General features: G+C 35.4%; 1 protein-coding gene and 2 long non-coding RNA genes across 3 annotated transcripts in view; 2 read left to right on the top strand and 1 right to left on the bottom strand.

The window, feature by feature from the left end:
• Positions 1–538: 538 nt before the first annotated feature.
• On the bottom strand, positions 539–1,944 carry LOC141398016 (uncharacterized). Its single transcript, XR_012411587.1, has 2 exons — positions 1,704–1,944; positions 539–1,637 (listed from the first exon to the last, which is right to left on the bottom strand). It is a non-coding gene; the product is annotated as an uncharacterized lncRNA (long non-coding RNA).
• Positions 1,945–3,909: 1,965 nt separating this feature from the next.
• LOC141398014 (uncharacterized) lies at positions 3,910–5,317 on the top strand. Its single transcript, XR_012411586.1, has 2 exons — positions 3,910–4,152; positions 4,219–5,317. It is a non-coding gene; the product is annotated as an uncharacterized lncRNA (long non-coding RNA).
• An 11,175-nt stretch (positions 5,318–16,492) lies between these two features.
• Positions 16,493–20,106, top strand: part of LOC141398009 (transcription factor grauzone-like) — a 55,384-nt gene continuing 51,770 nt past the window's right edge. Inside the window, exons 1-2 of the mRNA XM_073975112.1 lie at positions 16,493–16,690; positions 18,686–19,064. Of these exons, the coding sequence (XP_073831213.1) occupies positions 16,574–16,690; positions 18,686–19,064 (496 nt within the window). The 5' untranslated portion in view covers positions 16,493–16,573. The remainder of the gene's footprint in view (positions 16,691–18,685; positions 19,065–20,106) is intronic.

Raw genomic sequence — 20,106 nt, 5'->3', positions numbered from 1 at the left:
CATCCAGGTCAAACCATGACATTTTTTCAATTTCATTTGGTTTATTGTTTTCACATTCTAGTCTTCTATTGGATGTACTTTGGTCTTTCTGTACATATACTAACTTGACTAACAACGCCTTTGCCTAATAGCGTCACTTTGTGCCGCCATTTTGCCCCGCGCCATTAGCCTATTTCTCTTCTTTTTTCGATTGGGCGCCATATCTGTTATGTGTGCATTACCTCGGCGTTCGATTAGGCCAATTGACCGACTACGAGGACTCCTCAGGGCTAGGGAACTCAACCCGCCAACCGAACCCAGCACACTAACGTCGAAAGAGGGGGTACATTCTATTACTTTTACTTCGTCCTAAAACCATACAAAGGGAAACTTCACGCCGGGACCTTGCTGGAGTGAGCCCGCACTAGCCCACCCTACCTGGGTCCAGCATGTCCTTACCTTGCTTTCCTCTGGACCCCCACAAACCACACTTCTCCAATCACACTCTTACTTCACGCCAACATCCCCCAAATGACACAAAATTAGCAACACATTATTATTTAAAATTTAAATACTAACACATATTGATTTATTGGGCAAATAATTAAATCTATTAAACATTTAAAATTTCTAATAATTTCCTCATAAAAGATCGCGTAAAAATAACAAACAAAAATATGAAATAGAATAATAGATAAGAATAATACCTGGATTTCTCTACTCAAATAAAAATGGCTTCAATCCTCTGTGGAAGAAAAGCATTAAACCTTTACCTTGTCTTTCCGCGCGCAAAAATCGCGCCTTTTGACCTTTACTCTACCACCTAAAAGAGCTCTCTTAACTGGGTATTTTGCCGCCAAATCCTATCGGCACAAAAATCAACTCAACAAGGATTCGAGATAATCCTCTTGCAACACACTCAGCCTTTTGTTAAACTACTCCTGGTATTTTTCCCTTACAAATGCTTATTTCCTTAAAACTACGCAAATTTAGTTATTTTCAAAAATGATTTCTTTTAGATTTTTTATCTCAAAAGTATTGATTATATGATTTTTATATTAACGGAAAAATTCTCTCTATCATCTTCCTTTCAGAACCGCAGATACTGTAACTGGTCTCTGGTTGATTTCTCTTCAAGACGTTACCCAAAAAACGCACACCAAATGATGCAGACAAAAATTGGATATACAAAAAAACAACAACACAACGGTAAGACACCTTTTACCTGGTATATGACGTTACCACAAATTGATTGGTTTAATTTTCTTTCTTTACAGCTCAAAGACGTTTTGAAAGGCGAACTCTTCTACGCCAAAATTATCATCAAATGCCACTGGACTCTTTACGTGATTGGCTTGTCTTAATTTGCAACAGCAGCGGTGGATAGGACACGATAAATGCACCAGGATACAAGTCACGACCGACCCAGTCCAGCCGAATAATGATGCACAGTGACGGACTTAACGCTTAGGTCTTCTCCAGGCACCCGTCTCACAACTAAAATGTTTCCACGCTCTTACTGGATTATTACCCGGCACCAATGAATTACTTCCTTCCACCCTGCCACCAGGAAAGAGGTTTGTTTCTGCCGTTGTGTTGAACAAAAAGCGCCAGCCTCCGCTGTCTTCTTGGACGACTGGTAAACCGCCGGAAAATCTCTGTTAAAACACACAAACATCACCACTTACACATTTATTTGTGACATCACCACTAATTCTACTCACAATATTTTAAAATAAAAGTAACGAACTAAACGTTTATATCTTTGATTCACTGCCGTCTGGGCGTAATATTCACTCGGGTAACGTCTGAACTATGATTTTGGGTTTTCCTTTGTTCACCTCCTTATATAGCCCTCAATTTAGCAACTCCCGCCAGACGCTAATTTTCCATGAAACACCATTTTTCTTCATAATTTTTCAATTTTCTTTGCTGGCTGTTCTTCTTATCTGTCAATTTCCATCTATTCATTCGGAATTGACATCACTCTATTGTGAATACCCCACCAGCTGACAACAGGTCTGTCTGGTTACTTTCCCAGCAAGAATTGTCCGGCCAGAACTTTCTCAGAGAGTTAGAGGTTTCTATTCTCTTTTGCTAGACAACGGTAAAAAGTAAACCGACTGACTTGCGTAAACAGAATAATCTGTCCGGCAATGGAGGAACCAAAGGAATCAAAATGTTGTATATTATTAAAAATGAAAATGACCCAAAGAAGGATTTTCCCTTTGCAACTTTGTTCTTCAAAAAGCAATACAATTAGGCTTGCTATTTCCACAATAAAATTGTTCTTAATTTTCACAAACCCAAATCAACAAAAAAATAAAAACGGAGGTTTGGTTCTCCCATCAAGGAACATTTACTATCAATCTAATGGCAACATCGCCTTCCCCGCACTTTGCCTGAGATACTGACTACTGTATTATTCTATTTCCCAATTTTCCTCAAATTTCATATTATTTATATGTTAAAGTAGAACCGTTTACATGTGCGTTCATTTTCTTATTTATAGCGCATTTACACCAACCTTACTTCCTAAATTCACGCTTACCAACACTACTGTCTACACTCCGAAAACTTCCTACTCCCAAAAAAAACAACCCTGCATGTTGTCCTATTTCGGCGTAGCGATCCCTATCTTACCATATCCACATTTCTGAACACGCTAACAACTAGAACTTACATCACAATCATCAATACGCAATTTCTACAAAACTATAAATATTTAAACTGTTCAACTTTTGTTGACATTTTCCGACATTTGTCTAGCGTTTTGACCGAATAATATATGTGGTCAATAAAAGGAGGGAAAAAAATAAAAATTATTTAATCTTTCGGCTGCCTACAAATCTCCACCCTCGTTAACGCCGTATGAGGCCGGCCAATTTTTGTTGTTGTTGTTCGCTGCTGACACCTGGCCTGCAACAAAACTTCAAATTCGTCTCGTTTTCCTTGCCGAATTTGAAGTTTTGTTGCAGGCCAGGTGTCAGCAGCGAACAACAACAACAAAAATTGGCCGGCCTCATACGGCGTTAACGAGGGTGGAGATTTGTAGGCAGCCGAAAGATTAAATAATTTTTATTTTTTTCCCTCCTTTTATTGACCACATATATTATTCGGTCAAAACGCTAGACAAATGTCGGAAAATGTCAACAAAAGTTGAACAGTTTAAATATTTATAGTTTTGTAGAAATTGCGTATTGATGATTGTGATGTAAGTTCTAGTTGTTAGCGTGTTCAGAAATGTGGATATGGTAAGATAGGGATCGCTACGCCGAAATAGGACAACATGCAGGGTTGTTTTTTTTGGGAGTAGGAAGTTTTCGGAGTGTAGACAGTAGTGTTGGTAAGCGTGAATTTAGGAAGTAAGGTTGGTGTAAATGCGCTATAAATAAGAAAATGAACGCACATGTAAACGGTTCTACTTTAACATATAAATAATATGAAATTTGAGGAAAATTGGGAAATAGAATAATACAGTAGTCAGTATCTCAGGCAAAGTGCGGGGAAGGCGATGTTGCCATTAGATTGATAGTAAATGTTCCTTGATGGGAGAACCAAACCTCCGTTTTTATTTTTTTGTTGATTTGGGTTTGTGAAAATTAAGAACAATTTTATTGTGGAAATAGCAAGCCTAATTGTATTGCTTTTTGAAGAACAAAGTTGCAAAGGGAAAATCCTTCTTTGGGTCATTTTCATTTTTAATAATATACAACATTTTGATTCCTTTGGTTCCTCCATTGCCGGACAGATTATTCTGTTTACGCAAGTCAGTCGGTTTACTTTTTACCGTTGTCTAGCAAAAGAGAATAGAAACCTCTAACTCTCTGAGAAAGTTCTGGCCGGACAATTCTTGCTGGGAAAGTAACCAGACAGACCTGTTGTCAGCTGGTGGGGTATTCACAATAGAGTGATGTCAATTCCGAATGAATAGATGGAAATTGACAGATAAGAAGAACAGCCAGCAAAGAAAATTGAAAAATTATGAAGAAAAATGGTGTTTCATGGAAAATTAGCGTCTGGCGGGAGTTGCTAAATTGAGGGCTATATAAGGAGGTGAACAAAGGAAAACCCAAAATCATAGTTCAGACGTTACCCGAGTGAATATTACGCCCAGACGGCAGTGAATCAAAGATATAAACGTTTAGTTCGTTACTTTTATTTTAAAATATTGTGAGTAGAATTAGTGGTGATGTCACAAATAAATGTGTAAGTGGTGATGTTTGTGTGTTTTAACAGAGATTTTCCGGCGGTTTACCAGTCGTCCAAGAAGACAGCGGAGGCTGGCGCTTTTTGTTCAACACAACGGCAGAAACAAACCTCTTTCCTGGTGGCAGGGTGGAAGGAAGTAATTCATTGGTGCCGGGTAATAATCCAGTAAGAGCGTGGAAACATTTTAGTTGTGAGACGGGTGCCTGGAGAAGACCTAAGCGTTAAGTCCGTCACTGTGCATCATTATTCGGCTGGACTGGGTCGGTCGTGACTTGTATCCTGGTGCATTTATCGTGTCCTATCCACCGCTGCTGTTGCAAATTAAGACAAGCCAATCACGTAAAGAGTCCAGTGGCATTTGATGATAATTTTGGCGTAGAAGAGTTCGCCTTTCAAAACGTCTTTGAGCTGTAAAGAAAGAAAATTAAACCAATCAATTTGTGGTAACGTCATATACCAGGTAAAAGGTGTCTTACCGTTGTGTTGTTGTTTTTTTGTATATCCAATTTTTGTCTGCATCATTTGGTGTGCGTTTTTTTGGTAACGTCTTGAAGAGAAATCAACCAGAGACCAGTTACAGTATCTGCGGTTCTGAAAGGAAGATGATAGAGAGAATTTTTCCGTTAATATAAAAATCATATAATCAATACTTTTGAGATAAAAAATCTAAAAGAAATCATTTTTGAAAATAACTAAATTTGCGTAGTTTTAAGGAAATAAGCATTTGTAAGGGAAAAATACCAGGAGTAGTTTAACAAAAGGCTGAGTGTGTTGCAAGAGGATTATCTCGAATCCTTGTTGAGTTGATTTTTGTGCCGATAGGATTTGGCGGCAAAATACCCAGTTAAGAGAGCTCTTTTAGGTGGTAGAGTAAAGGTCAAAAGGCGCGATTTTTGCGCGCGGAAAGACAAGGTAAAGGTTTAATGCTTTTCTTCCACAGAGGATTGAAGCCATTTTTATTTGAGTAGAGAAATCCAGGTATTATTCTTATCTATTATTCTATTTCATATTTTTGTTTGTTATTTTTACGCGATCTTTTATGAGGAAATTATTAGAAATTTTAAATGTTTAATAGATTTAATTATTTGCCCAATAAATCAATATGTGTTAGTATTTAAATTTTAAATAATAATGTGTTGCTAATTTTGTGTCATTTGGGGGATGTTGGCGTGAAGTAAGAGTGTGATTGGAGAAGTGTGGTTTGTGGGGGTCCAGAGGAAAGCAAGGTAAGGACATGCTGGACCCAGGTAGGGTGGGCTAGTGCGGGCTCACTCCAGCAAGGTCCCGGCGTGAAGTTTCCCTTTGTATGGTTTTAGGACGAAGTAAAAGTAATAGAATGTACCCCCTCTTTCGACGTTAGTGTGCTGGGTTCGGTTGGCGGGTTGAGTTCCCTAGCCCTGAGGAGTCCTCGTAGTCGGTCAATTGGCCTAATCGAACGCCGAGGTAATGCACACATAACACAATGTAAACTTTGTGTACGAATATGTTATGTCTATCATCTCTAGCTTGAATTATTATATGTTGCATTTATATTCAAAATATTTAAAAAATGTATATGCGAATTTTATAACCAACCATTTTGTTTTTCGACAACAAACTAAAATGTTGTTTGTTAGATATATACAAAAGGTGGTTGTTGTGCGAAGGGAAATTTGTTTCCGACATATCGATCCGAATTCGTAACGAAATCGGAAGAAAAACATTAGCATATTCGAAGGGAAATTTACTTCCGACATTTTCTCCGAAATCTGAACGAAATCTGTACGAATTCATCTACGAAAAATCGTATAGAAATCGATACGAAATCTGAACGAATGTGCTTCCGAAATTGTTCCGATATGTCGGACATCCGACATTTGGTTTGCTGGGTAGAAATAAAAGTCAAAATATCATGTTTCTTTATAGGAATTATTCTCACAACACTTCACTCCAAATTTTTGCATCTATATTAAACACATATTTTTTGTTGTAAAATGTACAATACTTTTTTTAAATACAATAATAGCTATTTTAACGATTTTAACGCGCTAAATTGCTGAAAAGAACGAACAGCCAGGATTGCCAAATTCAGTGGTTTTTATCACATTGCGGGGAATTTCATTCTTGTGTTATCAATCAATTCACCAATTCATGATACAATTCCCAGCAAAAGTTAATCAGTACAAGTGTACAGTACATTTGCTGTTGGGGTACATCTTTTCCTATGAATTCACCCAGCAAAAAGTTTGCATCCGCGGATGCAGTTTCATTGAAATTGCTCTAGTGTGGCCGGGACTTTGGAACAAACTTTCACTACACCCTTCGATGCAGTCCACACAGAGTTAAGGCCTGCGTACATAAGCTGCTCTGTCTGATTGCCTTGCTTTCCTGCTTCATTTTTGACATAATAAAAATAAAAGAATAAAGAAGGCCGAGGAAATTTCGAACTGGGTTGCCCTTTTCTGTTTTATTCTTTTATCAGAAGTAAGCAAGGTAAGCAGGCAAGGCAGCTTATGTACGCAGGCCTTTATGAAAAATGCACTCCGTTGGATACATTTTAAAAGCAGTTGCTTTAGAGATCCCTACAAAACAAAAGCAGTTGGTTGATCCCTACCCGCCGCTGCCGACATCATTTCTTCAGAAGAGAAACGAGAAACAAGAGTGTATATATATCGAAGAATTTGTTATAAAATAAAAAATACAAACTAAAGTTGGGAACATTTTTCCGGTAATTAACAAGACGGAAATTTTTAATGCAACATACTGTACACTTGTAGTGATTCAACTGCATCCGTGGATGCAGTTTAATCAGTACAAGTGAACAGTACATTTGCCGTTGGAGTACATCTTTTCCTATGAATTCACTTATGAAATTTAAAAGAGAGCGCACAGCTAGGATGCACTTCATTTTGCTTCCATAGCACATAGCTGGAATGCAGTCCATTTTTGATCCAAATCACTGCATTTGATGCAGTGTTTTGGATTGAAGTTAAAAGCAGTCTAAAGATGCTATAAAAATGCAAGCCGTTGCAACATATCCCAGAATAAATAAAATGCATTTATTACCCAGCAAAAACTTTGCATCCGCGGATGCAGTTGAATCACTACAAGTGTACAGTTTATTTGCCGTTGGAGTACATCTTTTCCTATGCCCAGCAAAAAATTTTGGGAGTTGTGCAATTGGAGTTATGATTTCACACCTCTTTCGATGTATTCCAACAGAGTTATGAAAAATGGACTTCGTTCGATACATTTTATAAGCATTTGCTGTAGAGAGAAAAAACCAGTTGGTTGATCCCTACACATTTCTTCAAAAGACAAACAAGAGTGTATACATTTCGGAGAATTTGTTATAAAATAAAGAAATAAAAACTTAAGTTGCGAACATTTTTGCGGTAATTCACGAGACGGAAATTTTTAATGGAGCGGAGTTGGAGTCCATGTCGAAAGCTGAACTAGTGATGGGAAGGCAACATAAAAAACCTTTTGGATGATGAAGCAAAATCAGATGCGCTTGCATTAAATTGAGAACGGAGGAAGTACACTCAAATTAATTTGTGTTTATATAATAAATATAATAAAGTTCTTTAAGTTCTTGTTTTACACAGATAATAAATGCATTTTATTTATTTTGGGATATTTCGCAATGGCTTGCATTTTTCTTGCATCTTTAGACTGATTAAAAATGCAATCCGAAGAATGAATATATATTCAATCCAAAGCACTGCATCTTAAGCTGTGATTTGGATCGGAAAGGGAGTGCATCCTAGCTGTGTGCTGTGGAAGCAAAATGGAGTGCATCCTAGCTGCGCGCTCTCTTGTAAAATTCATAATGTATGGTTTACATTCGGCGTCTTTTCGTGATTTCGAAGGGGTTTCGTGATTTCGCGCGGAATCATGCAAAATTTATCATGATTTCGCATACAAAAATGAAATCATCTCATTTCGTGATTTCAGCGAAATCAACATCGAAACCGCAGTACACATGGTACAATAAAGTAGAGGTAGGTCAGGTATGAAAATCACTGAGAAATGCCACCCTGCAGCCATGGCTTAAAACGTCAAATGGCATGGTACAATAATAATGGTAGATGTACCTGCATAGCTATCCCGTATTACAAAAACATATGGAACTTAAAGCTTAACTTTTTATATGTTAAAAGTGCCATATAGTGTAAAAATATTTCTTTAGCTAGGCTCCAGAATATTCTTGTTGGAAAAGTGTTCCAAAAATAGCAAAAGTTCTTCCCAAACTTATGACAGTGAAAAAATGTCATTCACTTATTTTCTACTTGACAAGTTTGGCTAATCTGACATCGTGATTGCTGGTATCCGATTTGCAGATAAATGTCAGCAGAATTTTTACAAAAATTGTAATTTTTACATTCCCATACTTTTTGAACAAATTTAAATTAATATCAATATTTGATAAATTGTTCATTCGTAAGTTTTGCTAAAAAATCAACAATTTTATTTTGCCACGCGAATACATATTTTTTGTCCTTGTTTTCAATTTTAAGATATAGTCATGGTTTAATAAGAAAGGTTAGCCAAAGCTTTATGTGAATTTAAATTTTTTCATTCGAGTATTCCTAAAACTTCAAAACAATATACACAAACTGTGTATGTGTGTGTGGTGTTTGAATAAAATGCCAAACAATTTTAAAAACAATCGAATTCAATGATTTTTAAAATTATTTTTGGAACATTTTTAGGGAAATAATTCGTCAGGTTATCATTGAAACAAACATTTTATCATATCCACAACTTGATTATGCGGAGAAACATTGGTCCTTCATTCATTTTTCGCGATTTTTATAAAATGCTCAAAATTGGCGTTGTAAACAAACCCACTTGTTGCTTAATTTTGAAGTTTTAGGAATTCAGGAAAAACAAGGGTTCTACAGATTTTTTTCATTTAAATCTACCTCTTTACTTATACCATGGATATAGTGTTACAACTGAAGTTTTTTGTTGGGACAATTCAGCGATACATCTACCTTATGATTGCATAATGTCAAAAACAGTACAAAATGTCAACCCTGCTTTTGACAGATTAGGCCATAAAAAGAAAAAAATTGTAATCAGCTGTTAGCTGTGGCCTACCTTTACTTTATTCTACCATGGTAGTACACATGACATACAACCCTGTTTTTGCCTAAAAAAGTACCAAAAGTTGCACCACTTTTTACGTATCACAATAAACAAGGTAATCCATTTATTTCAAAAACTGTTTGCATCGAACGTACAACACAAGATCTATTTAACAGGTCACGTAAGTAGCACAACAACAACTCTATTTTGGCCGAAAATTCTTCAATATGTCAAAATGTTTGTTTACGTTTTCATACAATTTATTCACAATAACAAAATATTTGACAGATTGAAACCAATCAGCTGGCCGTTTTACGCCAACTTATAATTTCATCATGGTACAACATCTCCTTAATATATTCCCAGCAAAATGTTTGTAGCCAAAGAAGTAGTTAAATCATGAGTGCAAGTGATTTCGGACTACATCTTTTTACATGAAAGAAGTCATGATTTTTACAAGGGCATGGTGCAGTGAGGATACTGTCTGATTTACTTCTTAAGCACACATTTTGCATTAGTTCTTTGTAGTGAATAAATCACAACAACATATGATTCAACTACTTCTTTGGCTACAAACAAAGATGTAGTTCGAAATCACTTTTATTATTTTTTGTATACAAATTACTTTTTATGGATGCAAACATATTGCTGTTATTATAATTAAAGGGCAGTTTACACCATCTATCAATGTCATATGAGCTGCCATTTCTTTCACCCATTCGACATTCTCTATGTTTGTCAAAATTGACGTCATCCATACAATTTTCAATTTGTGCGTTCATACCTGCAAGTGTTATTTTCGTATGACATAACCTAAAAATATAAACACAGCTGTTTTTGTCATTATTTACATTTATTGTTGAGTTGCAATTTTGCGCAAATTTGAATTTTGGTTGAAGGAAACTGAATTGGTGTTTGGAGTTATAGAGGCATTCATGTTTTTGCCACCAAACAATCATTTCAAAGACTGCTTCTTTCGACCAATCGATCTGAAAATAACATTATAAACGCCATTTATTTACTTTACTGAATATTTAAATAAACATACCTTTCCATTTTCTTTTTTAAAAGATTTTGTTTTTCATTTTTTGTTTGAGAATGTCAAAAAACAGCTGATAAATTTATGTTTACATACGAGAATGCCGTATCAAATAGAGCGCTCCCTAAATGAAAAATTTACATATGAGTTGCCAAATCATTTTGATAGATGAAAATTTTCATAGTGGTTACACTATGTGTGCAACATTCGCAGGTAGAAAATTTGGCATCTCATACGACATTGATAGACGGTGTAAACAACCCTTAACAATAAACAAATTATGTTCTTTGTCTTTTTAAGTTTTTTTTTGCAAAATTTTGAAATTTCTAAAATGTGAAAAATTTTTGAAATGTATTCAAATCGGACATTGTCAAAATGTGAAGAACGGACTGCATTTTTCATGACTCTGCGTGGACTGCTTCAAAAAAAGCTATTCAATCACTACTTCACAACGAACAACTTCAAATAAATTTTGCTGGGTTAGTGCCGAAAAACCCACAAAAAAATATTTGTTTGTATCCGGAAATAACAAAATTCATGGTAAAACTCGTAAAAACCGATTTTGAGCTATATCTCAAGAACGAGAGCTGATGGAGAAAAACCGAGACAGGATATGAAAATAACTCGCTGATTTCATTTAGAAACAACAACATCGGTTGAAACAAATGTCGTGTTGACCAGTGTTATTTGTGTAAAACAAGAATACAAAGAACTTTATTATATAAACATAAATTAAAAAAGTTTTCATTAAATTCAATCACAATTGAGTGTACTTCCTCCGTTCTCCATTTAATCCAAGCGCAACTGATTTTGCTTCGTCATCCTAAAAGGGTTTTTATCTTGCCTTCCCATCACTAGTTCAGCTTTTGAAATGGAATCCAACTCCACTCCATTAAAAATTTCTCGTAAATGACCACAAAAATGTTCACAACTTTAGTTTGTATTTTTTTATTTTATAACAAATTCTTCGAAATATATTCACACTTGTTTCTCTTTTGAAGAAATTATGTCGGCAGCGACGGACAGGGATCAACCAACTGTTTTTGTTTTCTAGGGATCTCTAAAGCAACTGCTTATAAAATGTATCGAACGGAGTGCATTTTTTATAACTCTGTTGGACTACATCGAAAGATGTTGTGAAATCATAACTCCAATTGCACAACTTCCAATTTTTTTTTGCTGGGAGGTGACGCCTCCGTCTGTGTTAAGGCCAGAACAGAATCAATCGTCGCTTGCTTTGCTTGCTTCCCCAAATGTCAAATTATAAAGGAATGTCAGAGCCTCTTTGCAAATTCCCCTTTAGGAGGCTCTGGCATTCCTTTATAATTTCACATTGGAAAAAGCAGATGGTCTGATGGCCGCCTAATACCCCGGTTATGCTTGGTTTACATTTACGAAATCCACTCGATTTCAACTGTCAATTCCATTGATTAAACGTCAAACGAAATCCAATGGATTTCAGATGAGTTTTCATTTGATGTATACGCAAAGGAATTGACAGTTGAAATCGAGTGTATTTCGTAATGTAAACCAAGCATTACACTATTGAAGGTTAACCCACTGGGTTTAGTAGATCCAGTGTGTTAATCTTTGCTGGTTACACTTAACTTTTCGAGGATATAAACTGTCAGTTGATGTTTGTTCAAGTATACATACAAATAACACATAAATATCAAAAAAAATAGTCTATAAAAATTAAAATTGTAACTATTGATGCATTACAACAAGTATTTAAACAGTATTGTGATTGATTGGAAAACAAAAAATATGGGACAAAATGCATAAATAGTGGGCAAAGAAAACATTTACCGAAAATGTAATAAAGTCGTGTTTTACACTTGTACGATTTCTCGTATGAGATATCGTCCCCTCTTTGCTCATATTCGTATATTTTACGCGCAGGGATACATTTTTGTAACATGGTACTTTTTGTTAAAAAAGTTCTAATGTAAAAATATAAATAATTTTATGATTTTCAAATTACAGTTACACTAGAGCTTCTTGCCGGGTTAACCCACTTCATGAGGATTTATTTGACATTTGCGCTATGAAATTGACATTTGAAATCCAAAACACTGTGTTAATCCAGTTAAGTGTAACCAGGGTATAAAAGTGAAAAACACGACAAACTCTGTTGTAAAAACAGTTGCAACTTTTCGTACTCTTTGAGCATTGTTGCATTTTTTTGCACATACATCGAATACAACACTGCATTTTTGGGTGGATTTGTGACGTGAGAGGATTTGAATCACATTATTTTATTGTTTTTGCCCAGCAAACAATTTTGGAAGTTGTGCATGTGGAGTTATGATTTCACAACATCCTTCGATGCAGTCCACACGGAGTTATGAAAAATGCCCTCCTTTAGATACAATTTATAAGCAGTTGCTTTAGAGATCCCTACAAAAAAAAAACAGTTGGTTGATCCTTATGCCAAGTTTACACTTGCGCTCCAAAATCCACAGGATTTCACGAAATCCTGAAATACAGCCCGATGTTTATACTTATTTTTTGTGGATTTCAAACATATCACAATGATCAAGGTAGATGCATATGCGCAGCTGATCGAACATGAATTTTCAAAACATGTTGTTGTAAATTGAATTAATCAACAAAAATATACGACAATATAGAACTTTACAACTTTATTTCGAAAATTACCGTAAAATTATCTATATATTGTGTCATGGTAGAATAATAAAAGGTAGTCGCATCTGTCAAATTTTGATAAATACAACCCTGTATGTCCGTACGGGAGCCTGTCAAACACAACAACAATAATACGATATGACATTTAATAACAAAAACAAAATATAATTTGTTATTAAATGTATTAAATGGATCTAAAATACTCCATTTATTTTTCGGCTGGTATGAACTTTAAAGCAACTATTTTGGCCACTATCAACACCTATAAATGATGTGGAGCAGGAATCCACCACAAAGGCAGCAGTTTCAACAGGCGCAACAACATGAACTGGGTTAACAACAAATTCTCCATTGGCCAAAGCCTTGATGTTGGAAATCCCTTTTTCACGTAAAATAGCAAATCAATTTCACTGGATCCGGATACACATGGTCAGGTGGGACTACAGATGAATTTAATTTTTGATTTTGTACGAGAAAGATGACCCTACAATACCCATATCGATATGCGGCGACAGTAAGGAATTCAAAACGATCCGAGCATACGCCATCCGCCAATAGTCGTTAGTGTTTCAGTTCATTACTTTGGGCTGCACCAATTAAAGGGCTGCAACAACAATTTCAAAAGCTTAGCCCAACAATTGCATACGTTAAAATATATACAACGGGCAAGTCAGCGGTCGATCTTTTTCTAGAACTACAAGTTTCTCAACTGCGCAGAATGTTATGGTTGGATAAGCTCCTCTTCACCATTTCTAGACTTAATCAAAACCATTTCAAGACTAAATCCAAAACTTCAAATTAGGAGGATTGGGGATTTTGGCAAAAAGACTATTCCCATCATGCATTTGTTCAAAAGATCTTACTTCTGTTTGTTTTTGTGTATTTTTATTAATAAAAACATATACGTATACACAACAATTTTTGTAGATTTTTCGTATTAATTCTTAATACGGATTAAGTTATTTTGTCTGTTGATTAACAGTATTTTTATTAAATGTACATATGTATGTAAGTTCGTTTCCTGCTTAATCTGGTTCTGGCCATCTCCAGTTCTGAGGATGTGGCTGAGATGTAACCACAGATCCACTACAGTTAGTTGAGTAGGTTTGGCAGGGCAGTTGAAAAAGTGCAGTGTGTCGTGCGCTCATGTTGGGTATGTGTTTTGCACATTTGTCATCGATCCTTGTTCTATAGAAATTCGAGTTGAGTCCAAACGAGTTGAGTCCAAACTACTATGGTTTGTTCTGGCAGCTGCCGCTCCTTAGCTGCAATAGATGTTCTTCGAGTATGTCATCAGGATGGTTCTCACGGTAACATATCTCTTATTTTGTCTGTACTCCCAGCAGCTTCTGAAAATAAGAAAGAAAACGAATTTAATTACATGCTTACAGTATTATCTGCATTTTTCATATTACTTTCACTCGCGCCGTCTTTTTCCAGAACAGTTTCATTAAGCAATTTTGCAGTTTTCAACACCTATTACTGGACACCCACAAGTTATTGTCCAGTGTAGGATATAGGCACGAGAATACGTGTAACATCCTCACCAATGACATCACCGCAACCTTCACCATCCTGACTGCTGGATAACCCTTTGTTGCTGGGTTTCATTATTTTCTCTCTGGATCCATCGATATCGATCATTCGTCGTCTTGATTTTCAACTCGTAAATTTGGTTTCATCTAATTTCGATCTGAATATATGTATTTTTCGCCTAATTCTATTGCTTTATGTTGCTATCTTCTGCTACAAGTTGCTGCTGGTGACGTTCTGTAACTTTGCTGCCTTCTGTTGTTCTCGGTTGTGGTGAGCGATTCTGCTTGTAGTTATATATAACTTTCTTCTCCAACGCCAGATGTGGCCACTACAAATAAAGCTCATTTAAATCATCACAGGGTCATCAGCAATAACGGATTCCTGCAACAATAGTAGGGACAGCGGAAGGTACACCTACATATGTAAATGTCCGTCATTCGTCCTTTGTGTTTTTTGACGACCGAAAAGTATGATAATTTCTAAACTTTTTTTAATTTCAATTAAAACAATCACACGGAAACTGTTTACTGTCATTTACTGAATGTATGTGTACATGTACACACATACATAAGTAATTTTTGTCAAATTCACTTTGGCAATGAATGTACTTCAAATTCAAAATATAAAAAAAATTTTAATCAGCTGTTAGCATGAAATTACCTTCTTATTGTACCATGATATTGTGTATAGTACTAACATATGAAAAAATAAAAAATGATTTTATCGTTGAGACATCATACTAATAAATTTTGATTGATGTTGCATTTCTCTTTAAACCTTTTTTCTAACATTACCATTAAAAAAGTACGGGAACAGAATGAAGAACAGCATTGTAACAAGGTAATTTAATATTTTTTCACATTGTTTACAAATTTTGATACTAAAATTTTTGTTGCAACAATTGACCATCTACCAACTTTTGGTACTTTTTTAGGCAAAAACAGGGTTGTATATCATGTGTACTGTGATTTGGACGTTGATTTCGCTGAAATTACGAAATGAGATGATTTCATTTTTGTATGCGAAATCATAATAAATGTCGCATGATTCCGCGCGAAATCACGAAACGACTCCGAATGTAAACCAAACATTACCCACCGCTGGCGAAATCGTTTATTCTGAAAATTTTTGTTATAGTTGTTATAAAATAAAGAAATAAAAACTTAAGTTGCGAACATTTTTGCGGTAATTTACGAGACGGAGGGAGTCCAGTTGGAGTCCATGTCGAAAGCTGAACTAGTGATGGGAAGGCAACATAAAAAATCTTTAGGATGATGAAGCAAAATCAGACGCGCTTGGATTAATTGGATAACCGTGTTTATATAATAAAGTTCTTTGTATTCTTGTTTTACACAAATAATAAATGCATTTTATTTATTCTGGGATATTTTGCAATGGCTTGCATTTTTATTGCATCTTTAGACTGTCTAAAAATGCAATCCGAAGAGTGCCTTTAAATTCAATCCAAAAAACTATATCAAAAGCTGTCATTTGGATCGAAAATGGAGTGCATACTAGCTGTGTGCTGTGGAAGCTGCGCGCTCCCTTGTAAAATTCATAAGTGAATTCATAGAGAAAGATGTACTCCAACGGAACTTGTACTGTACACTTGTAGTGATTCAACTGCATCCGCGAATGCAAACTTTTTGCTGGGTGTATTTGGCGTATGTATGCGTTTTCATCAAGCGAACGATTGCTCTGTTCCTTTACTTACCTGAGGTTACCATTTCTTACCATTTTTAACCTGCAAAGCGTTCCTTTACTTTAAAAAGCATGCAATTTATATGAGAGCATTTCACCACTTTTACCATTTTTTGCCACTGTTACCATTTTTAAAAGTAAAGGAACAGACCAGATTCTAATCCGAATGATTGAACTGGATAGTGAATTATGAACTATATTACTGAACTAGTTCAGTTAAAAGAGCTGAACTATTGAACTAGATCTTTCAAATGAACTGGATTGTACAACTCTTATTCGTTTGTATTTTACGCATGCTATCACTTCATTGTGAATACTGTAAAAAGAAGAAAATGTACACATCAATTAATTTTTTGGTATAATTCGAAAGAATTATTTGTAAAAATGATTTGCCGCCTGTGTTTGCGTGAAATTCCAATTCCGAAGGAATCCGTTATAAAACTTTTCACAGAAGAAAATAAAGAAGTTTTAAATCTAATTGAAAAATATCTCGAAATAAAGGTATGTTAAAAGAAAGTGATGAACAAGTCTCGTTTAGGGGCACCTCGGATCCCATAGGTAGTCCTTGGGACCCTGATCACAGCTAGATATATCTTTCCAGGGGGAAGTCCATACTTCCCGAGATATGGGTCTTGACATTTCGGGAAAGTCCTACTTTAACACCATTATTTTATATATGGGCACCTCTAGGATCGGGCTGAAATTTTCACCATAGGTAGTCCTTGGGACCCTGATCACAATGATATATATCTTTTGGGGGGAAGTACATACTTCCCGAGATATGGGTCTTGACATTTTACTATTTTTACTTGGGCAATATGGGTATCATTTTAAAGCTCGTGGTGAGTTTTTTCTTTGCTACTACGACTTTTGCTTCAGATTACAAAAATATATAGTTTCTCCATAATTATAAGTTTTCTTTAAGTAGCCGGCCTTCGGCCGGGATTTAAGACTTTCTCCTATGGACAGAAGCAAAATTGGGCTACGCGAACAAAAGTTTTTCCAAAATTAAAAGTTTTCTTTTAGTAGCCGGCCTTCGGCCGGGATTTAAGTCTTTCTCCTATGAACAGGAGCAAAAGTCGTAAACGCAATCAAAAGTACTCACCACGAGCTTTAAAATGATACCCATATTGCCCAAGTAAAAATAGTAAAATCTCAAGACCCATATTTCGAGAAGTATGGACTCCTCCCGAAAAAGCTATATATTGTTATAATCTGAAGCAAAAGTCGTAGTTGCAAAGAAAAGTACTCACCACGAGCTTTAAAATGATACCCATATTGCCCAAGTAAAAAAAGTAAAATGTCAATATATAGTTGTTATCAGGGTCCCAAGGACTACCTATGGTGAAAATTTCAGCCCGATCCGAGAGGTGCCCCTAAACGAGACGTATGCCGAAAGTGATGATAGAGTTTGGGATAAAGAGCAGAACCAAGAAAACGTTCTTAAACAAAGGGAAAATTATACAAAAAATGTGTAATAAATTAAAAATTGTTAACAATTGGTCTGTTCCTTTACTTTTGAAAATTAGTAAAAGTTGGAAACTGCTCCCATATGAATTGTATTTTGTCTGAAGTAAAGGAACGCTTTTCGAGTAAAAAGTGGTAAAGCTTAAAGAACTTTACTTGCAACTCCTACAATTGCAGTTAGGAATAAAACCTTGCTACGATATAATATTTAATTGGGTGCTATTTTATAAATACTCAAAATGTGATAAGAGATGGACTGACTTCCGTATCGTCAGTTGCTTTGCGTTGCTTAAACTTCGTTAAAATATTTCAGTTGCACACTCATACATTGTTCCTCGAAAAATGTATCAGGGTTCGTCCCCCAAGAAAATTATACACTCCCGTGATCGGCGCAACAATATCTACCTCTGGAGAAAATTTCAGAGAGAGTTTTTAGTAAACTAGAGTTAAGCCCAAAATGCGGCTTAAACGTCGTCGGCCTGAAATTAGGTAGCCCTTGGGACCCTGAACACAATGATATATAGTTTTCCGGGGGGAAGTCCATACTTCCCAAGATATGGGTCTTGACATTTCCGAAATTTCGTACTTGAACACCATTAGGGTGTTTATGGGCACATCTCGGGCACCGGCCGTTACCTATTTTAAAAATTTCAGTCCGATCCGAGAAGTGCCCCTAAACGACACATACTGCTGAAATCAAATTTAAGGCTTCCTCGCCGATCACCTTGCCATATGTACTTTTGGTATCCTCGAAGCCTCTATAACAACTATATACATTTTCTGTCACAGAAGTCCATACTCGCAGAATTTTGTATGCGCATATCTCGGAAAGTATAGACTTCCGCAACAAAAAGGCATATCTTTGTAGTCAGGGCTCCAAGGGCTAACGACGGTAGAAATGTCAATGGCCTTAAACTTAACTTGTTCCCAAAATACTTTGAATCTTGCCATTAATATTAGTCTTTCCATTTCTTATTTTCCCCTAAAAATTACAAAAAAATTAACATCAAATTTAAATTTTTATTTCAGATTCTTCAAAATGATGTTATATCGACTGCCATTTGTCAGGATTGTCACGATCATCTATTTAGTTTCAGTCAATTTTGTAAAGATGTAAGCAGCAAACAATCTACACTACACAGTCAATATCTTGGTGATGTCAAATTGAAAACAGAAACAGAGTGCAATGAGGACCTTGAGGCGGATGCCGATAATAGTTATGCAAATGATGCAATATTTGAACCTTGCATAGATTTTGTTAAAAGCGAACTGAATGTTGAAGATAATGAAATTATTACCGGAGATGTATTGAATGAAAATGAATTGACTAAAGATGATGAAGCTGATTATGATGATGAAGATCATGGAGATGATGATTATATGGATATGGATAATTCTATGTCTGAAGGTAAGATTTCATATGTAAATCAGTAGATGCAGTAAAAACATATTTCAGATTAATAGGATAAGTTATATAGCTACTATGCAAATATTCAAGTCAATATAGGGAATAAGTATTGAGTATAAAGTTCTAAGAAAAAATGCAACTTTTTCTACTTAATTACTTCAAAAATTTCATTATATTGTGGTACCAGCTTACTTTTTAGGAATCTTAGAAAACATAATCTTTGTAATGTATCCTTAACAGAAAGGATATTCTTGATGTGTTCGAACATTTGCGACTCACTTAAAATATTTCCATATTTAAAAAAATGCACGTTAATCGGGATATCTCTTTAAAAGTATTTTATGTCCACTGCCATAGCTCTAAAATTCATCGTAAATTAATATTAAAATCAATGTACAAAGTATTCTTAAGAAATCTTGCATGTTTAGTACTCCGAACGTCACTTTTTTAAAAATATTTTCAAAAAAACTACCTTCACATATTTTGAAAAAATCTACCTTCCACAAAATGGCCCTACCACCTCCCTTACAAATCGATAAGTGATTACAACAACCACATTTCCTTAGATTTGAATTACGAATCCTTAGCTTGCTGGACATTTTACTAAACAAAAAAATATACTTTGACTTACAGATGAAACAGTGAAAACTGATAAACTTTTAAAAAATAGACAGAGCAAAGAATTACCCGATTGTCGTAAGATGTGTAAACAAAAGATAAGTGACACTGAACGATTGTCGCTTTTCACAGAATATTGGGATTTGATAAGATATTCCTCGCGCGTTAAATATATGTCCCTTCGTATGGAAAACTATTCAAAAAAATCCCGCAAGTTGGATCAGGTACACAAAAAACAACGTAATCATGTGTATAAATTCAAACTGTTCATTAGTGACGCCATTGTATATGTTTGTAAGAAATGTTTTCTTAACATTTACAATGAAACGGAGTGGTTTTTACGTAATGTGCAGAAGAAAATATGTGAAAATAATGCTGATGATATCAATATTGATAATCAAGAGGGTAAATTATCAAAAGGAAC

Source organism: Musca autumnalis, unplaced genomic scaffold (genome assembly GCF_047663935.1).
Source record: "Musca autumnalis isolate F117 unplaced genomic scaffold, ASM4766393v1 scaffold_3, whole genome shotgun sequence".
Classification (NCBI taxonomy): domain Eukaryota; kingdom Metazoa; phylum Arthropoda; class Insecta; order Diptera; family Muscidae; genus Musca; species Musca autumnalis.
The sequence above is the reverse complement of the archived record's forward strand: the minus strand, read 5'-3'. Positions and strand labels throughout refer to the sequence as shown.